The 14,870-nt window shown below is 50.9% G+C and overlaps 1 protein-coding gene across 3 annotated transcripts in view; it reads right to left on the bottom strand.

Moving 5' to 3' along the window:
* The window catches only part of GLE1 (GLE1 RNA export mediator), a 181,564-nt gene extending 169,607 nt beyond the window's left edge, over positions 1 to 11,957 (bottom strand). Inside the window, exons 1-4 of one of the 3 annotated variants that reach the window (XM_029612699.1) lie at positions 11,773 to 11,957; positions 11,115 to 11,333; positions 10,816 to 10,905; positions 10,325 to 10,473 (exon numbers count right to left, since the gene is read on the bottom strand). In XM_029612699.1, the coding sequence (XP_029468559.1) occupies positions 10,325 to 10,473; positions 10,816 to 10,905; positions 11,115 to 11,333; positions 11,773 to 11,868 (554 nt within the window). In that variant the 5' untranslated portion in view covers positions 11,869 to 11,957. The remainder of the gene's footprint in view (positions 1 to 10,324; positions 10,474 to 10,815; positions 10,906 to 11,114; positions 11,334 to 11,772) is intronic. The other 2 variants (XM_029612698.1, XM_029612697.1) reach the window with 2 other exon arrangements.
* Positions 11,958 to 14,870: the final 2,913 nt, after the last annotated feature.

The raw sequence follows: 14,870 nt of genomic DNA, 5'->3' as shown, positions 1-14,870 counted from the left end.
TGCACCAGTCCTCAAACACCGCCCAAACACGCACATAGGCTAAGGACGTAGACTGTTTCCTAGATCGCAACAAGGTGGCCACCACCGCATCCGAGTAGCCCTTTTTTAGCAAGCGCCTCCTCTCAAACGCCATGCCGCAAGACAGAAGTGATCCGCGTCCTCCAAACAAACGGGGCCTTGACGAAGGAGAGCCACGGACCCCTGAAACCGCAGGGGAGGCTCCACCGCTAAGTGGAGCAGATCCGCAAACCAAGGTCTCCGTGGCCAATCTGGCGCTACCATAATCACGTCCGCTGGATGCAACTCTATCCGTCGAAGGACCTTGCCTATTAGGGGCCAAGGAGGGAACACGTACAGCAAGACGTCTGTGGGCCAGGGGAGCATCAGCGCATCGACTCCTTCGGCCCCTCGTTCCCTCCGTCGACTGTAAAACCGTGGAGCCTTCATGTTCTGAGCAGTGGCCATCAGATCCATGTGTGGCGGACCCCACCTTTTGCAGATGAGGCGATACGCAACGTCCGCCAACTCCCATTCTCCTGGATCCAGATAATGGCGACTGAGGAAGTCCGCCTGGACGTTGTCCACTCCGGCGATGTGAGACGCCGCGATGCTGCTGAGGTTCTGCTCCGCCCAGCCCATCAAGCAGTGCGCCTCCTCCGCCACTAGCTGGCTCCTTGTCCCCCCTTGGCGGTTGATGTATGCCACGGTTGTCGCATTGTCCGACAACACCCTGACCGCCTTTCCCCAGATTAGGGGAAGGAAGGATTGCAGCGCCAGCGTTACTGCCCTCGTCTCCAGACGATTGATGGACCACCGTGACTGAGCTCTGGACCACTGTCCTTGAACCGAGTGTCCCAGGCAGACCGCTCCCCAGCCAGAGAGACTGGCATCTGTCGGGACCACCGTCCAGTTGGGCACGAGTAAGGGAATTCCGCACGTCAGATGGTCGGTATGGAGCCACTAGTGAAGACTGTCCCTTGCCTCGTCCATGAGCGGTAGCGGGAGATGAAATTCCTCTGACACCGGCTTCCAACGGGAGAGCAATGCTGATTGCAATGGACGCAGATGCGCAAACGCCCAGGGCACCAAAGCTAACGTCGATGCCATAGAACCTATCACCATCAGGTAATCGCGGACCAGGGGCATACGGAGGGACAGCAAACGTCTCACTTGACTCTGCAGCTTGTGCACACACTCCGAGGAGAGAGACACCTTGCCCTGTTTGGTATTGAACAGCGCCCCCAGATACTCCAAGGACTGAGTGGGGACTAACCGACTCTTGGCCAGATTGACCACCCATCCGAGGGAGCGCAAGAGCTGCAGGACTCTGCTGACCGCCTGCCGACACTGTACTTCGGACTTTGCTCGGATGAGCCAGTCGTCTAGATAAGGATGCACCAGAAATCCTTCCCTCCGGAGCTGGGCTGCCACCACCACCATAACCTTGGTAAAGGTACGGGGAGCGGTGGCGAGACCGAAGGGGAGAGCTCTGAATTGGTAGTGCCTGCCCAACACGCAAAACCTGAGGAACCTCTGATAGAACGGCTGAATGCCTATATGAAGATATGCTTCGGTGAGATCCAACGACACCAGGAATTCCCCCGGCCGCACCGAGGCCACTACCGACCGGATTGTCTCCATTTTGAAACGTGGAATGCGAAGACACCTGTTCACCCCTTTCAAATCCAAAATTGGTCTGAACGTGCCCTCTTTCTTTGGTACGATGAAATAAATGGAGTACCGGCCCTTTCGTTGCTGCTCAGGAGGCACGGGAGTTATTGCGCCCAGGGCATCCAGCCGCCGAAGGGTTTTTCGTATCGCTGCGCGCTTGATGCCACCTTTGCACGGGGACACGAGAAACTTGTCTACAGGAACTCTTACAAAATCTAAGGCGTAACCTCGTATACTGCTCTCGTTTCCAATTGACTGATGGACCAAGAGACCTCCTCTGCCAACCATTGCCCCTCCACTGTTTGTCCTACGCAAACGGCACCCCAGCCCTTGAGGCTGGCATCAGTGGTAACTATCACCCAATCTGGGGTATCCAGCTCCATGCTCTTCTCCGAGTTGGCCCTGGAAAGCCACCAGGATAGAGTGCACCTGGATTTCCCCTGCAGAAACAGAGGTAGCTTAAACTCCTCCGATTGAGGGTTCCAGCAGGACAAAAAGAGCCTTCTGGAGAGGCCTTGAATACGCAAACACCTAGAGCATAGTTTCTAGCATAGACGCCATAGAACACAGGACCTGCAAATAATCCCAGATTTTGGGAACCAACAGTCGCAATAACCTGCGAACCTGTGTCTGCACCTTTCACACACTCTCTTCCATTAGAAAAACCTAAACTGGTATCAAAATGGGCCCCTAGATAATCCAGTGACTGGGTCAGAACCAGGTTGCTCTTTGCCACATTTACCATCATGCCCAGGGCCTACAACAGCTGCATGACTCATTGTACCAGTTCCCGACACAGAGCCTCTATCTTTGCTTGGATAAGCCAGTTGTCCGAGTATGGGTGCACAAGCACCAAACAGAAGAGCTCAAAACTGATAATTATTCCCCAACACCAAGAAGCAAAGGAACCTCCAATTCTCCTCCCTGATGGAGATGTGCAGATATGTTTCTGTCAGATCCAGGGACACTAGGTACTCTTCTTTGCGGACCGCCACAATCTTAGAGCATAACATTTCCATCTGAAACTGTGGCATTATCAAAGACCTGTTCACCATCTTCAGGTCTAGAATGGGACAAAAAGTCCCCTCCTAATTTGGGACCGCAAAATAGATAGAAACCTTCCTCAGCCCTGTTCCCCTAGGGGCAGCAGAATGATCGCATCCAGAAGGCTTAGCTGATCTATGGTAGAATGTACTGCTTCTCTTTTGGCTTGAGAAGCACAAGAGGAGATCATGTGCGCTTTGTGTATCAGGCAAGAAAATTCTAAAGGAAAATTAGTTTCTTACCTGATAATTTTCGTTTCTGTAGTACCAAGGATCAGTCCAGACTGCTGGGTTATGCCTCCCTTCCAGCAGATGGAGTCAGAGAAAAGCTGAAAAGCACCCCCCAGATATACTGGTGTGCCACCTGCGATCCCTCAGTATAATCAGTATCAAAGCAGAATGAATGGCTGTAACTATAATTATCTTATTGTTATAATTAAATGCGTTTTAACAACCAATGACTAGATCAAATTAATCCTAATTCCATTGAACAAGGTAGAACTAGTATGAATGCTTAAAAAAGAACAAGTAGAACTATAACCATGCTGCATAGATGAGAAGTCTTGGAACAAAATCTGTCAAGAGAAATACCAACAGCTGAATGGACTCTCCTGTCAATGGGCTGGCGTCTGGACTGATCCTTGGTACTACAGGAACGAAAACTAACAGGTAAGAACTAATTTTCCTTTCCCTGTACGTACCAGGATCAGTCCAGACTGCTGGGATGTACCCAATCTGCCCTAAAAGGGTTGGGTCCTGGAGAGTCCCGCGTGAAGCACACTGCTGCCAAAAGAATCCACCTTCGGATCCCATACGTCCAACCGATAATGTTTAGCAAACGTGTGCAAAGATTTCCAAGTGGCCACCCGGTAAATCTCTTGGGGCGAGACACATTGGCTTTCTGTCCAGGACGCTGCTTGCGACCTAAGAGAGTGCGCGCCTTAAAACCATCCGATACTGGACGCACGTGACATATGTAAGCTGAAGCACTCATGTCTTTCAACCAGCGGGCAATAGTCGTTTTAGAAGCCTTAGTTCCTTTCTTAGGACCGCTCCACAACAAAAAAAGATGATCAGACAATCGAAAAGGATTAGTTACCTCCAAGTACCGCAAGAGGACTCTATGGACATCCAATCTCCTCAGATCCTTATCCTCATCAGAGAATGCCGGCAACTCAACTGACTGGTTGACATGAAAGGCCGATGCTACCTTTGGAAGGAAGGAAAGAGGGCACTGTGCGACGAGAAATCCCCGAATCAGAGATATGTAGAAAAGGCTCTCGACATGACAAGGCTTGAAGTTCTGAAATCCGTCGCGCTGAACAGATAGCCACGAGAAACACCGCTTTAAGCGTTAAATCTTTTAACGTAGCACGCTTCAAAGGCTCAAAGGGTGACCCGCAGAGGCTACAGAAAACCAAATTTAAACTCCAGGACAGGAAAACTGCACGCACTGGCGGCTTCAAGTGCTTGGCTCCCTTCAAGAACAGTGTCACATCCGGGTGTGCAGCAATGGAAATACCATCAACCTTACCCCGAAAACAGCCCAAGGCCGCTACCTATACCTGGAGAGAACTGCATGCCAAGCCCTTCCGTAAGCCGTCCTGCAAGAAGGACACAATGTGAACAATAGTGGCCCGTCGCAGGGACAAGCTCAACCCGCAAAACCAAGAATCGAACATTTTCCATACCCGAACGTAGGTGATAGATGTAGAAGTTTTTCTTGCACGGAGAAGAGTAATAACCGCTTCTGAGTAACCCTTCTTCCTTAACTGTCTCCTCTCATAAGCCAAACCACTAGACAGAAGCAGTCGGCCTTTTCAAAAAAATACTGGACCCTGCCGTAGGAGGTTGGGCAGATGACAGAGGCGCAGCGGATCGTCCACCGCTAGGTTGATCAGATCGGCAAACCACGGTCTTCGTGGCCACTCCAGGGCCACCAGAATCACCGGTCCCTGGTGAGACTCTATGCGACGCAACACCTTTCCTACCAGCGGCCGGGGGGAACACAAAAGGAGAATGTGTGCCGACCAAGGAAGGACCAGGTCATCCACACCTTCTGAATCGTGGTCCCTCCTGTGACTGAAGAAGCGAGTCGCCTTCACGTTCAGACAAGTTGCCATTAAGTCTAGACGGGGGGTCCCCCACCGGCTCGAGATTATCCGCAGCGCTTCCTCGGACAGCTCCCATTCTCCGGGATCCAACCGCTGCCGGCTAAGGAAGACCGCCTGAACATTGTCAACCCCGGCTATGTGAGACGCCGCAATGCAGGCCAGATGACTTTCTGCCCAGGCCATTAACATGTCCACCTCGTCGGCCATGGGGCGACTTCTTGTACCCCCTTGACGGTTTATGTAAGCCACCGTGGTCGCATTGTCGGAAAGAATCCTTACCGCTCTGCGGTGGACCATCGGTAAGAATTGTTGCAGTGCTAGACGAACCGCCCTAGTCTCTAATCGATTGATGGACCACTTGGTCTGTAGTGGAGTCCAAAGACCCTGAGCTGACCTTGATTGACAAACCGCCCCCCAACCGGATAGGCTGGCATCGGTTGTCACAATTATCCATTGAGGGTTCTCGAGGTCTACCCCTTGCAGTAAGTGATCCGGAGTGAGCCACCAATCCAGACTGGATCTGGCCGGCTTGAGCAGAGGCAAGGGAAGGTGGAACTCTTCTGACTTGGGATCCCAACGAGAAAGTAGTGCTCTCTGTAAGGGTCTCATATGCGCAAAAGCCCAAGGAACCAATTCCAGGGTAGAGGCCATAAAACCAAGAACCTGTAAATAGTCCCACACCACTGGTGTGGGGGACGACAGCAGTCGCTGCACCTGAGACATCAACCTGTCCATTCGCCCGAGAGGTAGTGAGACCTTGCCCACGACGGTGTCGAACCGGGCTCCTAAAAACTCCAAATACCTGGGATGGAATCAGTTGGCTCTTTGCATAATTGACAACCCTGCCCAGGGACCGCAGGCGACGTAAAACCGAACGAACCGCTGCCCTGCAGAGGATTTACAATTTCACTCGTATGAGCCAGTCGCCCAGGTAAGGATGTACTAAGATCCCTTCCCGTCGTAAGCTCGCTGCCACTACTACCATCACCTTAGTGAACACGTGGGGACCAGTCGCCAACCTGAAGGGCAGGGTGCAAAACTGATAGTGTTGTCCCATGATCATGAATCTCAGAAACCGCTGATGGTGTTCTTGGATTCCTATGTGAAGGTAAGCTTCCGTCAAGTCCAAAGAAACCAAAAACTCGCCTTTGTGGACTGCCGCAATGACCGATCTCAATGTCTCCATTCGAAACAGAGGTACAAGCAACGCCCTGTTGACTTGTTTGAGGTCCAAAAATCGGCCGAAAGGATCCCTCCTTTTTGGGAACCACGAAATAAATGGAGTAGCGACTGGTCCGGCATTCTGACCGGGGAACCGAAACAATGGCTCCTAGAGCCCTCAACCGGGATAAGGTCTGAAGAACAACTTGTTGCTTCTGGGGCGGTCCGCAGGGAGATACTAGGAAGAGATCCCAGATGGGACGAGCAAAATCCAAAGCATAACCGTGAATTTTAATATCTAGAACCCACTGATCAGAGGTAATTTTGACCCCTACCCGACCTGAAGCGGCGCTGTCCCCGAAAACGGCCCCTGCAGCTACCGGGCGAGCGGGCCGACCTGGGTTTGTCCTCTGGCAGCTTATAAACCTTGTTGTCTCCCAAGGCTTTTATGAGTTGTTCGAGCTTGTCTCCAAATAACAGTTTATTCCGGAAAGGGAAGGAACCCAGTTGAGATTTAGACAAGGCATCCACCGACCAGTTACGGAGCCATAGCAGGCGCCTTGCGGATACCGCCGAAGACATAGTGCGTGCCGAAGTACGAAGGAGATCATACAAGGCATCTGCCGTATAGGCGACCGCTGATTCCATGCGGTTCGCCTGCTCAGCCTCTCCCGGGGAAAGGTCTTGGGCCGTGAGCATTTGTTGAACCCAACTTAGCGTAGCTCTCTGCATAAGGCTACTACATACTGCGGCCCGCACGCCCAAAACGGACACTTCAAAAATTCGCTTGAGCAACACTTCCAGCTTCCTATCCTGAAGGTCCTTGAGCGCTGTGCTTCCCATCACTGGGATAGTAGTATGCTTGGCTATGGCCGTGACCGCCGAGTCCACTTTAGGAATCTTAAGGTCGAGAGAATCATTAGGAAGTGGATAAAGTTTTTCCATGGCCCTACTAACTGTTAATGAGGCCTCAGGAGTCTCCCATTCACGGGACACGAGCTGGAACAGCTTCAGATGAAAAGGAAAAACGTTTGTGGCGGAGCCCGAAGTCCCGCTAAAACCGAATCACTTGGAGAGGTATCAGGTGTCTCCTGCGGGAGGGGAATCTCCAGGTCCTGAAGTACATGTGAAATCAAAGGATGCAGCTCTTCTCTGCGGAAAAGATGGAGCACCTGAGGATCATCCCCTTCCACTGGGTTGGCATTGTCAACCGCATCGCCCATGTCCTGGGTGAAGGAATCCTGAGTCCCTGGGTCCACCAGGGCAAGCGGGTCAGGTAGTCCATCTTCCGGGTCAGAGCGAGGAATGCGAGATTCCGATCTTCCCTGATCCATGGAAGCCTTAAGAATCTTAGGTGGGCTAGGAGACTGGGATTCCCACTCAGTCTCCGCTTCCATATAAGCCTTATGTAATAGTAATATAAAATGAGAAGAAAACGAGTGCTTCCGCTTTAAGGGCTCCCCCCCCCCCCCCCCCGGGGGGGATGGATGGAGGAGGAATCGCGTCTGACGCTAAACCGCGCGGTCTATGTGGATTTAGGGCCGGCGGGGACAGAGGAGGAGGGAGATCCTCTCCCTCGTCAGAGAAATCAGCGTCTCCGTCTAAGGGAGGCAAGATGGCTGCCGCTCCCGCGCTAATCGGGAGCGAGCCAGGCCTCTGCCTCCCAGCCGTCTGACCACCGCGCGATCCTCGTGGCCTTGTAATGGCCGCCCCCCCGTGCCAGCATCAAAAGTCGCGAAGGCCCTCACCCCCGGGGATACACCGGGAGCAGAGGCCTTCGTGGGAGATCCGGAGCCCCGGCTCTCCACAAGCTGCACACGCCATTCCTCTCAGCATAAAGCGCGCGAAGCAGCCGGGTGAAAGCTCCATCCCTTCTGAAGGCCCGGGAGAATTCAGGCAGGCACGGCTGAGGTAAAAAAACCTGTCTAATCAAATTAGCTGCTTCGGTAAATTACTACTATTGATTTTTTTTTTTTTTTGAAACTTACAACTCAGCCCTCGGGGAACGGCAATACTGGGGGAACAGAGGAATTGAATCATCTCTGAGGGAGGGGGAGAGTGACCGGCCCACCGGTATGTCTTCCCCCTCTGCTCACCAGGCTACTGCACTAAAAACTCCGGGAAATTGGCTGTAGGGCAATGCCCTGCCTCGCCTGCCTGTGGCTGGCTGCTTTAAGTACTGCTAAAAAGTTTAGAAAAAGCAAAATTAAAACTTTTTTTTTTTTTTTAAATGATCTAGTCAAAGGCTATTTGTGATAGAATTAAACCTGTTGGGACAAGTCCCCAGAAATTTTGAGAGATTCAGGACCGCAGGTTATGCCTCTCAATCTGCTGGAGTCAGAGAAAATACTGAGGGATCGCAGGTGGCACACCAGGTTATATGGTGGGCGCTTTCAGCTTTTCTCTGACTCCATCTGCTGGAGGGGGAAGCATAACCCAGCAGCCTGGACTGATCCTGGTACATACAGGGAACCTCTGATTCCTCTGATGCGCTTACTAGCCATCTTCCCAGACCAGCCTTACAAATGGGCCCCTTCTTGCTCTCCGGAAGGTTCACACTTTAGTCTTACCTCTCCCAGGGGGACTTTGGGAATGAGAGTGCTTCCTTCTCACCTTTCTTTGCCAAAAAAGCTTTCTGTAGTAAAAGCACAAAGCCTGTGGAAAAAGACTCAGTGGCCTCAGAATCCTCCTCGGAGAGGTCCTCACCCATCCGTTCAGCAATTGGACAGGCAGGGAACAACGCCAGAGGCCTTCATCCTCACCAGATCTGTCTTTTCCCCCAGCATATGCCTTCAAAATGACCTTAGTTATTCTCACTGATCTGAAAGAGCAGGCTGGTTCCAGCAGCAGATAGAGTCACTCCAATGTGGGAATGACAGCGCGGGAACTGCCTTCACCTCCTGAGTGTGACTAGGTGTGTGGAAATTTGTGTGTGTAAACAATTTTTTTAAACCAACACTTTTTGAGCGCCAGTATTAGCATTGCATTTCTGCAGAGCTGTAGCCAGGCAATGTGACACCTATGGCCAAGTGGAAAACTATACCCTCGTCCTTACACAACACATAGTGTCATGAGTTGGGAAACTTTGTTAAATGTCTGTCCAGTAATGACCATGGCCAGTACAAGGGTATCAGGCATTTTAGGAAAACCTTACAGCCTTGTACCCCCAACCACATCACACCCTACTCGCACACAATTTCAAAATGATGCATTTATAACAGATTTTACATGAAAAAGGACATCACCCCAAGGGTCATAGGGACCCTCCTCCTCACTTGGGCCAGGGCGCCGAGGGCTTCGGAGAACGCAGGAGCATCAGCGGCACCGATGGATCCCCTGGCATCGAGGGATCCATCAGCCGCAGCAAGCTGGATGGGCCCGGCAGCTGCTCGGGGAACCGTGGACAAGGATGCCCAGCCCCGGTGGCCTCATCCTCCTCAGAGGACCCGAGGATTGGGATCGCTCTTGTAGAGGGCATCAGTGGCCAACAGGGCATCGATGGCCCCTCAGGCACCAGCTGCGTTGGAAGGGCACCCAGAAGGATATCCAGACACTCTAGCAGGGGTTCCAACACCGATGGCGGAAGCTCGGGCACAGGCATGGGGGCCGGTGGCACCGATAATTCAATGCTTTGCAGTGCTTTGAGCACTGCCGATTGCACCCTGCGGTCCAGCTCCTCCTGGAAGTCCTGAGTGTTCAGGACTGATGGAGGAGGACGAGGCGTTGCCGGCTCATCCTCGGGTCCCCGAGGTGGCACAGATATCTGTGGGAATGCCTCAGACTACCGGAGGCTCCAGAGGATGGGGCCTCTGGTGGCTGGTGCTTTGATGGCGGCCGCCAATGCCACTCCAGAACCTTGCCATAACAGGGAAAAGTGCTGGTGCTTCTGGGATCGCTTCAGATGCTCGGCCTGGTCTTTCCCCAGTGCTGAGGAGGTCCATGACCACCGAGGATCTATCTCCCTCTCCCAGATCCTTGGGGGTGCTGACTAGAGGAGTCGCGAGGGGTAAAGATGGAGATGGCTCCCCACAATCCTTGGCTGAAGAAACCAATGCAGGAGTGGAGGATTTCAGGGTCCCGAAAAGCTTCTCCATTTTGTCGAGGCGCACATGGTTCTGGTTTTTTCACATTTCAAATGTGTGCCAGTGAAAAAGCTTTCTACTGGTAACAAATACAGCAGGGATTGGCATACTACAATCCAAGGATTACTTTTAAACTAATTTTTGAGAATAATTAAAACACAATTGCAATTTGAAAACAGCATACCCTTGAACATACTCAGATAGAACTCCCATGATGACCTTTTAGAACAACAATCATAGAAGCATCACTCACCCCTCTTCCATCAGCTCTCGCAAGTTTTGACACTCCTGCCGCTGCTTCAACTCCAACAATTCTTCAAAGCGCTTCAGCTGCTCAGTTGCAAAATCGGACACGTTTTTGCCTAGCTTTTCCTGCCGCTCCTGCCGTTCCTGCAGTCCTTCCTGAAAACCAAAGATTATAGGAAAGTATTAGTGGGGCAGTGCTAAACCATAGAAAGGCAATGCTCCCCTTTCTACACTCACGCAAGAGATTATGTGCTGCCTCAAGATGCTTTGCTGCATCTGTATCCGTGTACATGCCAACCCTTCAATGGGTGTCTTGAATTTACTCTCGCTACCCCAGACAGACAATCTTTTTATTTATTACTTCATATTTTTAAAACGTATCTTCTATAAAAGAACAATAGATGTCAGACATGAAGGTAAGTAATTTTTTAGGAACAGCCCAGGCCTAATCAAAGTGCAAGATGTGGACTTGTTACGTCAGATGTCTTTCTGCCCCACCTTGCTCTTCGTCCTGTGAATCTTCTCGTACTGCCTGATGCAGCTTTCCACCTCCACAGCTCTGGGTGACAGCAGCATCAGAGAGGGTTTCTGCTCCATCAGAGGCAGATGAAGATCATGGGGAAAAAAAAAAAGTCACCATTGCTGAATATGGCTGCAAAGTGATAGCACAAATCCAAGGTATATCTAAGAGCCTGTGATCAGACTAGGAGTCCACGTTCACATAGCTCAGAGTAATGCAAGTTGACAAATCACACCTTGATACCCTTTTTTGAGCTCCAGGCTGCAAAAACAGTTACCTTAGTCACACCTGGTGCTTCTGATGAAATCGGTGCGGATACCAACTGGCAGGTATTAGAGTGTGTGTTCATAAAAGAGGCCGTGGGGAGACTGGATTCTTGAGACACAAAGTCCTCGGCGCACATGGTGTTCCATGAAGACCTGGAGTGCAGTTGATCTAATACCCACCCAGAGTAAGGTGAAAGCTTTGGAGAGAACCTGAAATTCTCCAACATATCCTACAAGGAGAAAGTGTGTTATTTATTTTATTTATTTATAGAGCAGCACACGATGGATGATGACAAAGTGGCAATTTAATCAGTTTTTAAAGTAACTCTGGAATCTCGTATATAGACAATGCACAAATCATAACTCATATAGTGCAGAAGCCACAGCACAGTCAGTCATCAAAGCAGTGAAACCTGGAGATAGACATAGGGACTATACTTCACGCAGCTTCCCTAGGTTGGATAGGACAATAAGTTCTCGACAAATCACCCCATCTCCATCACAAATTAAACTTCTGCATGTCCGTGCAAGAAATAGCAATCACCTCCTGTGCACAAATACTGCCAGTGAAGGCACAGCTCGTTTTCCTCCCAGACTCTCTTACGGCACAAGCCTCACCGCCTGACGAAGAGAAGCACGCCCCCCTCCCGAGAGTGTCATACAACCCACCTCTCCCTGCAGGGTAGAATCCCGGTAATACGGCAGACGTCCCTTCCGAGAGCGCCGCAGAGCCTCCAGTGTCTCCCATCGCCGTTTCGACTGCATATTTCCAATATTCTAGCCGGCTACCAACCGCCACTTCCGTTTCCGGACCAACTACCGCCTTAGCCTCTGCACGTGATTAGGGCAGTCGTCTCCCGGAACACGTGATAAGGCTCTTCTCTTTGGATAGCGCAGGGGTTTCTGGTGGGCAGAATTAGTATACCGGGGTTAATAAGACACACCAACTGTATGACTACACATGAAAGATTTAGTCGTCAGATCATGGCATGGGAGACCTCAAAATGAGATCGGGGCAAGAGGGCGCGTGCTTGCTGGGATACAGACGAACAGAAATATAGTAGTGATGGAAGGCGTGGGAATCCTTATACTTGTGTAAATGTAAAAAAATGCAACTGGGGCAGCGTTTCCCCAACCTTTCCAAGCCCAAGGCACACCAGCCTCCAGCGGACAGGCAATACAGACATGCAGAAGGCTCAAAATGGTCAAAAGAAAAACTAGGGAAGGGTTGAAAGCCTCACCAGTCTCTCTTCCAAATTTTAAAGCAAAGGGAGAGAGGAAGCGGATACACACATGAGCCCATCCCAATGGGCCAATTCCCTCTATAGGCAAGCGCAGAAGAGAAGTTGGTGTGGTACGGGCCACTAGCTAGTTACAACGGCTGCAAAACTGCTGCTGCACCCACCGTTTAGAGTAAGTCACTTTTACTACGAGGGGCATTCTGAGGAGGTGGGGGACGATGGGGGCAATGCCCCCCACACACAGGGACATAGGAGTGCTCATGGCCACGATAGGGAGGCCCATGTGGGTGCTGATGGTCTTCATCATACTGGCAGCTGAGTAGGCACGCGTGCTCGTCTAGTGCTGTTCTTGCTAAGCAGAACAGCCTCACGGCAGCCCAAGAAGAATAGGGCCACCAGGGAGATCCATGAGGCCCTCAAGAATGTGTATGAGAGTGAGTTGAGACTGTGGGGGAGGGAGAGCCTGTATGGAGAGACAGCATGAGTAGCCTCTGTATGTGTTCGTGTGAGACAGCATGTGAAAGAGAGCCAGTATGTATGAGAGAGAGCATGTGAGAGGGAGAGCTGTGTGTGTGAGAGGTACAGCATGTGAGTGAGAACTGTGTATGTGTGACAGCAAGTGAGTGAGCTGTGTGTGACAACATCTAAGAGCTGTGTGTATGTGAGACAACATGTGAAAGACATCCAGTATGTATGAGACACTGTGTGAGTGAGAGCTGTGTGTGTGAGAAACAGCATGTAGGACTGAGAGCCTATGTGTGTATGTGTGAGAGAGACAGCATGTGAGAATGAGAGCTTGAGTGTGTGTTTGAGGGAAGAAGGGAAGAAGACAGGTGGAGAAAGAAGAAAAAGAAAAAAAAAAGGAGACCCTGTAAAAGGAATTGGCAAATGACCAAGAAAGGAAAAGTGGGGAAAAAAAAGCCCATGACCAACCAATTAGAAAACTAAGATCAGAAAGCAAAGGTAAAAAAAAAAAAATTTGAATTCCCTGTCCATACCCAGATCAGTCCAGATAGCTGGGTTTTGCCTCCCTTCCAGCAGATGGAGACAGAGAAAAACTTCGAGAGTGCCCCCTCTTAAGCCTATGTGCTGCCTGCTTCTCTTCAGTATTTCTCTGTCTCCAGCAGATGGAGACGGTGCAAAACCTGCGGTCCTGACCTATTTGGGGTTTTCAAAAAAAAAAAGTGGGCTTCCTAGGGGCACACTTCGATACTCAAGCAGGCAAGGTTTTCCTTATGACCGAACGCATAGACAAGCTGCAGCGGCAGGTACGTCGTCTCTTGAGTCTCCCAGAGCCTGGGATTATTTGCAGGTCCTAGGTTCCATGGCATCTACTCTGGAGTTCGTCCCGTGGGCCTTTGCGCATATAAGACCATTACAAACAGCGCTCCTCTCCCGCTGGGACCCAATGTTGGAGGATTTCAACTTTCCCTTGCCACTCACAGATTCTGCCAGATCCAGTCTTGGCTGGTGGCTGGTGGCTGGTTCTGAAGCATCTGACGCGAGGGGTGGATCTCGAGGTCCCTCAGTGGGTCATAGTCACCATGGTTACCAGCCTCTCCGGTTGGGGAGCAGTCTGCCAATCTCAGCCCAGGGTCACTGGTCAGCGACGGAGGCACAGTGGTCCACCGAATGGCTGGCGCTGCAGCATTTCTTCTCACTCTTGCGCAACAGGGCTGTGAGAGTCCTTTCGGACAATGCGACGACAGTGGCATACATCAATCGCCGGGGGGGGGGGCACCACGAGCTGACCAGTGGCTAGTTAAGCGCCACGCCATTTTTTATGACGCTTATGGCCAGAGAGACAAGAACAATCAGAAGCAGATTTTTTATTGAACGATATCAGTATTCTTAGGAGATGCTGATGCCATGCCTCTGACAAACTGTCCACCAGCATCTCATCGTATACAGGAAGTGATCCTTCTATTATAGATAACATTCAAATTGAACAAGGATAGAAGATTCTAGAGATTTGCGTGACTGCCCATTTACCATGACTCTCGAGATAGTCCTTTGTTCTGTTAAAATCTTACTGGTCAAGGTAATTAACACATCTTTGGCTATGTTTATAGATACTCCTGAGAATAGTGCCTGAAGCTCCAGCTGTTGGTTTCTTCTTTGTATGACCTTATGAATAAGCATCATATTGGAGCCAGCCTGTCCAGATGTCCTGAAAAACCTGCAAGTCATTCTCAATAAGTCACTTAGAGTTCATTCAGCCCAGGCAGGCTAAGAAAACCGAGGACTCTGGGACATATTTTCTTTCTCCATGTTGGTTTTCTGTTCAGGCATATATCAGGCTCTTGAAGCTGAACGTCTGATGGCCTGGGCCAAAAAGCATGTAGCTCTGCTAGCGGCATCTCACATTGAGTGGGTCGACAACATGCAGGCGGACTTTCTCAGCCGCCAAACCCTGGATCCTGGGGAATGGGAGCTGTCCTGGCAGGCAATGTCCCTCATATCCCGCCAATGGGGAGTTCCTCATCTCGACCTGATGGCAACACAGCTGAATGCCAAGGCACCCCA

Source organism: Rhinatrema bivittatum, chromosome 8 (genome assembly GCF_901001135.1).
Source record: "Rhinatrema bivittatum chromosome 8, aRhiBiv1.1, whole genome shotgun sequence".
Lineage (NCBI taxonomy): Eukaryota > Metazoa > Chordata > Amphibia > Gymnophiona > Rhinatrematidae > Rhinatrema > Rhinatrema bivittatum.
Note: the sequence above shows the minus strand (reverse complement) of the source record. Positions and strands in the feature narration are given on the sequence as shown.